Source organism: Bombus huntii, unplaced genomic scaffold, assembly GCF_024542735.1.
Source record: "Bombus huntii isolate Logan2020A unplaced genomic scaffold, iyBomHunt1.1 ctg00000074.1, whole genome shotgun sequence".
Lineage (NCBI taxonomy): Eukaryota > Metazoa > Arthropoda > Insecta > Hymenoptera > Apidae > Bombus > Bombus huntii.
The window spans coordinates 372,278-378,566 of record NW_026099332.1 but is presented as its reverse complement, the minus strand read 5'-3'; the positions used below and the strand labels follow the sequence as shown (position 1 = coordinate 378,566).

General features: G+C 45.7%; 1 protein-coding gene across 1 annotated transcript; it reads right to left on the bottom strand.

Annotated features, from left to right (window-relative positions):
• Positions 1 to 4,540: 4,540 nt before the first annotated feature.
• LOC126876410 (uncharacterized) lies at positions 4,541 to 5,127 on the bottom strand. The gene is made up of 2 exons (XM_050639255.1): positions 4,963 to 5,127; positions 4,541 to 4,885 (listed from the first exon to the last, which is right to left on the bottom strand). The coding sequence occupies exons 1-2, from the start codon at positions 5,125 to 5,127 to the stop codon at positions 4,541 to 4,543; spliced, it is 510 nt and encodes a 169-aa protein (XP_050495212.1).
• Positions 5,128 to 6,289: the final 1,162 nt, after the last annotated feature.

Genomic DNA, 6,289 nt, shown 5'->3' with positions numbered 1-6,289 from the left:
ACAAGTAACCGTGGTAATTAGATACTCGAGAAACTAATGACAATGATCCTAAGTGCAATAACGAATCCGCGGTCAACGGGATAGTAGACGTACGGGCTCACAAAATCTAAGTCGGACTCTTTGTTAATAAAACGCGTAATATTCACTGGTCGTATGGGGTTACCCTTTTCGTCGATGAGATCGCAAGAAAGAATGAATTTCCGTCTCGATGATGCCACAGAGAAAAACTATGATGGGGTGTGTCTAAGGACACGAGATCATCGGATTCGTCGAGGATAGCCTTCGTTCAGAAAGTAAGGGAAATTGACGTTGCTGCTAATTGGTCAATTTCCATATTGGTGGTTAGAAAAAGATGCTAGCCGCCCTCGAGGGAATGTTGCTAGTTGAAGACGCCGTTCGTTGAAAAATATGTCTCTTCTATCTTCCCGTAGCTGGGACAAAGACTGTTTGTTTGAAGGACTTTAGTTAACTAAATCCTAAGATTTATAGCGGCTCCTCAGGCTAGCTGAACATGTACTGTGGAGACGCATCGACATCTGGCAATCATCTTACTCGAAGAATAGGGTTTGCGTGTGGCGAGCCAGGGGACAGAAACCGTTGGAATGTTTACTGTCGCGTGTCGCCACAAATATTTCTTTTAAGGAGAGCTATAGAATTACTCCATACCTTTGTTAGACAAAGCGTTCATCCCGTGACCGCGGCTACGTTCGGCAACTGATTGTCGCCTCGAGCCCAAGCTCCTTATCACAAATCTCAAACAATTATAATCCAGTTAAGTTATAGAGGCAAAATATTGGGGGTTTTCCGAAGAATTCCAAAGGAAGGTCCCGGTGTCCTTTCATTTCCGACATATATAAAGTGCATGCAGGATAAATTTGATAAATATGCACTTACTTAGAGAAAATTGATATATCTGTGTTTAATTAATGTATTTAATATTATATGTACATTATGCAAACTGTTATAAAAATCAATTGTTTTATACATATCTTTAACACGCAAAATACAATGTAAGATAAATACTAAATTTTAATGTCAAAACAACGTAATATGGATATAATATTTTTAGAGACATTCACAATTATGCTATTAAACTGTAGTAATAATCTGTATTAATATTGATAATAATAATAATAATAAATTAATTAATACTTATAGTTTATATTAGCATTGAACTGTTATGCTTTTTTTCGTGGAGGAAGATTTCATAGGCGCCCAAGTCGAGACGCTCACTTGAGGTTACATCAATTCTTTTGTCAGTCCGTGCCAATACAGTCCGTGTCCCATAGGTGTTTGTCCTAAGTCTTACGCCATCGATGAATCTCGAGGACTTGAACAGATTATACTCCTCGAGCCACACGTTGCCAGTATTACTCTTTGAGAAGTCATTTACTCCATGTCCCTGACTTCTCAACTCTTGCCATTGTTTAATATGTCCGCTCTTTAGTCGCTTTCTAGCTTTTTTTACCTCTTCGGAAGTGGCCGGCCAATTGATCCTTAGAGAGTTTGCGATTTCCTTTAGCTTGCTGTCGTTTTCTCCATTGATCAAGCTAGATACCGCTGAATCGACTGAATTCTTATTGTTCAATGCGCTTTTTACGGTACCAAGTTTGATAATATGTTCAAGTCTCGGTAGCCCTAATCCCCCTTTTGCTTTTGGAGCATAAAAGAAACCAGTGGCTGTCCAATGCACAAGATGTAATATGACCTTTATATCCTGCCTGACTTCGCTGTCCAATAATTTTAAGACACTGTCACTTGGTAGATTTATAAGGAAATGGTAAATATATCGAGGGAAGATGTACTTCGTAATTAACTCAATCTTCTAGCATGGCTTCAGAGAGAATTTTCTAACTCTTCTGACCATGCTCAGAATTTCTAGCACTATGATGCCACAATGGATACCGTTCCAAGGCCCCATTTTGGCGCCTAAATACCTGAAGGCCTCATCTGGGTCAACCGTTGGTATGTTGACATTTTCGAGCCTAATTCGCGATTCTTTTATGAATCATGTGTCCTTTTTGGCGACCACCTGGAACGTTTGGCTCTTCTCACCAGATATGTTCATCCCCAGGCTCTTCAGATATTAATGGAGCATATTAATTCTTGTTGTGCCTCCCTCTCATCTTCACCAAGTAGAACAATGTCGTCAGCGAAAGCCAGGATCGATATTTTTCTTTCACAACTGACAATGATGCCACGGGTTTGCTCCTCAATCATTTCCAGCAGCGGTTCTAGGCATAAGTTGAATAGCAGTGGCGATAGAGGGTCACCCTGCTTAACTCCGAATGGGATATTGTGTCAAATGCGTTGGAGATATCCACAATTGTGAATATCCCCCCGTTATTTTTTTTACTATAATTTAAGGCAGCGTTCAATGGATCGATGTTTATTTTACATCCATTTTCAGATGTAAAACCTTTTTGCTTTAAATTTTACACAATACCTTTTCTCATCCTTCCGCCACGGATGGAGAAGAAAATTCGGCTGAGAATGGGGCCTACTGTTATAGGCCTCCAATTCTCCACCTGGTTGCTTGGTTTCTTTGCTTTGAAATTGGTGTAGGCCTATTTTCCTTTCATACTGTCGGAAAATGGGAACTATACATTAATATATTACAAATTTTAGCTAGTATTGCGGGCAGGCCAGATATCATTAAATGTTCTTTTTGAAATCCATCCGCTACTGCCGCAGCCTTTTTCCTAATTTTATTAAGTTTCTCGCTCACATCCTCGGCGGTTATCGGCGGAAACAATTCGTTTATTACCAGCTCAGAGGTTCTACTTCCTGGGATTGGGGGATTGGTTGGTTCTGCCCGACGCCATAAATCTTCATAGAGCGTCCTCACTTCACTCTCTTCCGGTGGCTGCCTGGTTGGTTCCAGGTATGCACGATCGTTGTTAACGACAACGTCGGACAACTTTCTTAGACATTCCTTAAACAACTCCTGGCAACGTGCGTAGGAGTATTCCTTCCCTTTATTTCTATTATTATTCTTATTATTATAATATCTTCTATTTTGGGATTTTGAATTACTTTTGTTTTTGTCATTTTTAATTTTAACATTCTCTAGCGCTCCATATAGAGATGTGTAAATAAATTCATTTTAATTATTTGTTAGGACTTCTTTATTTTCCTTGTATTTTGCCCAAATATCTGTTAACCGAGCGTTAACCTCCTTCAACGACGGGGGCACCTCGGTTACTCTCTCTATTTCGTACTCTAGTTGGAGTCTCCACTGATGGGTAGGCTCCTCATTATATGTTTCCCCGCTAGTTACAGGCTAAACGCATGTCCGCGCATTGCCTGAATTAACGGGATCGCACCCTCCCTCTGTCTCCTCGGCAAACTCTTGAGGACTTGTATTCTCACTAGCTATTTTTAATATCTTTCTCTTGTATTTTATTTGTTCAACTGTCCTGTTAGTGAGGACTTTGCTAATTTCAACATTTGGCAATTTTTCACTGTTATAAATTTCATCGAGCTCTCACAAGAGCCCGTTCTCCTTCTTTTTTCATTTCTCATGGCAGAGTGCGCATGCCATTCGTGGGTGGATAATCCTCTCTGAGTACAGAAGCTCATGGGGCAAAATTTGCATTTGTACGCTCCTTCTTTCCTTTGACTAGTGCCACTACATTTTGGAATGTGGCATTTTGCCCCATGGAGCTTCGGGAAACTCCTTTCACAATATTGACATCCCCACTGGATGCGAGCATCCGTGTGATGTCGGCCAAGGTGCCTGTTCAGGTTTGATAGGTCAGAACCTAACACTCGTAACCTCCTAACACTGCACAAGCAAGGGCTTAGTTCTCCAGTAAACGCCAGTGAGTAAAAGTGCGCAAATACTTCCCTCCTATATACTTATGGCTAATAATAATTAATAATAACCCATCAACATGGGTAGATGTATGGAGTGTTAGAAGACCTCTTCTCTATTCACTATTAGTAAAACAATTTATCGTACAGACTCAAAAGTAGATTTCTTCCTCGTCATAAAGCCGCCGACAGCGGGCTCTCTAGAACCGCCTGCGGGCCCGAATGCACTTTATCCGTAGCTTTGCGATCTCCAGGTCCACCAGTTTAATCCCAGGCACGGAGCGCGTCATTGACGCATCACATGCCGCTTTGACGTCTCGGCGAAGGTTCTCCGCCTCCTCCTACATGTTTGTCTTCTCTGTACGGGCGTCCCAGTTCTAGGCCGCGTCACTGGCTGCTGTCTGGAGCATCTCGTTGTCTCTATCCTTGAGGCGCCATCTTGGTGGCGGGCTGGAGAGTTCCATTCCCCTAATGCCGCAGGTCTGTCTCGCGGGTATTGCCTCCGGGCCGACCTCGATGAATATATACAGGTGGACTGCGAGAGTCTCAACCCCTTCGGCTACTCTCCAGCCTGAGACCCGCTGGAAGGCATTGGGGGTACCCCATGTAATATCGACGACGGAACATCTTCTCCATGCCACGCATGTGCTGGACGAGCCTCTGTTAAGTAAGAGGAGCCCGAGGCCCGCAGCCCAGTCTGATAGCATCCGGCCCGGAGCATCTGTCATTGTGTTCCCCATTGCGAGGAGTGAGCGTTAAAGTCTCCCAAGACGAGGACCTGACGTGAAAGGTATCGTCTCACGCAATCGCTAAACACGTCCAGGAACTCCTCAAACGCGACCAGGCCACTGTTCAGGGAAACATATACGCCCACCACTACCATCCCAGCCCACTCGATCGCGGCATACCCCTTGCCCTGCTCGAACAGGATCTCTGCGGCGGATGTGCTCGGTGCTGACATCCACGTCATAGCGGCTAAGCCGTCCAGGTCTGCGACCCTGTCAGGGGTGTCTAGTATACAATAGGGCTCGGCTACCATTGCCAGAAAAACCCTGCTCTCCCTTATCGCCTGGAAGAGCAGGTCTTATGCCCGTTTCGATCGCTCCAAGTTGGTCTGGTGGAGCCGCATGAATTTATTTACTTTACTAAGTCCATATCCATGGCTTCCCCCTGGCCATCTGCCCCACTCGTGATTCTTTCCTCTTCTTGCGGTAGATCTCTCGCGTTGTCGCCCTGTCTCCAGCCCGTAGCAGGCTCCCGAATCCGGCTCGTCCCTTTAGTTTTCGGCGGAACGCATGCCGCCTCTCCCATTCTGTGGGTGGCGCACCAAGCGACTCACAGAGCGGGCCCCCGGGCACGGTGGCAGAGCAGCTCTTGGCCTGGTAACCGATGCCTTCGCATCTGTACCATAGCTGCCCCCGGTCTACCGTAGATCTGCAGGTCACTCTCACGTGTCCCAGTTCTAAGCATCTGTAGCTTCTATTAGTTTCTTCGGGGAGACTTCGACCCTCTTCCCGCTTGACTTAATTTCCCCGCTGTTACTGTCGGGCATCTTATCCAGGCTGACCCAACCTCTGGAAGTCTTCATGTCTCCTACTCAAACTTCCAGTGCCTTGCATCCTCCGGCCCTCTCCAGGGTGTCCCGAAGTTCTTCTTTGCCGACCGAGATGTCAATCTTAGTTACCCTCAGCTCCACCGTTGGGGCCGCAACTTTCACCGTGGTCAGATCCAGGACCTGTGTCAACCATGCTGTAAGCGCGGGTGCCTTCTTCCTCTCTTTGTCTACGGGAACTTCTAGAATGATAATCTCAGTCATCGCCATTTTGATTTTAACTCGTTCAATGCCGAATTCGGCTTTCTGTCTAGCCGTCGCTAGCACTTCAGCTTATGATGTTTTCCTCCCCTCGTTCAGCGTTAGGGTCACCGCAGATGACCGCGGAGGAAGTGGGAGCACCATCTTCCTGGTCTCCTGCACCGGCCCTCCTGTTGGAGTTCGTTGTGAGGTCCTATTTTTTTTTTTAATAGCGAGGAGGGGAAAACGCTTTTACGCATACCCAAAGACCCGCGTCTCCGGGTTATGTAGGACTCGGCAGATGACATCGCCATACCCACTAAAAACCCCTCCTCATTTTCCCTCTGCTACGGTACTCGAGGCACCAACCGGGTACAGTCATTCGACATTACTTCAGGTTGGCCTCTACACCACGTACCCGATCCTTTATCCTCTCTCCTCGACTCCGGTCATTCTTCTCCTCCTTCCTTCCCATCTTCTCCTGACCTCCACCGCCCTTTCCTTAGAAAGCCAGCATTTCATCGCCTTTGTACAAAAGTCATGAAACCTGTTCCACAGCCGCTCCTCTGCTGCCATCTTCTCAACGACTCGGTTCTCCAATTGAAAATCTTCACCGATCTCGACCTCCAACTCCGTTCTCTCCTCCGTCCATCTAAGGCACCAAAATAGCACATGCTCGGC

Excerpts from the sequence above, each read along its gene's own strand:
- LOC126876410 (XM_050639255.1), bottom strand. The coding sequence starts at position 5,127 with ATGGGAGAGGCGGCATGCGTTCCGCCGAAAACTAAAGGGACGAGCCGG. Across the intron at positions 4,886-4,962 it reads AAGCCATGGATATGGACTTA|GCGATAAGGGAGAGCAGGGT; the intron begins GTAAAGTAAATA and ends CTGCTCTTCCAG.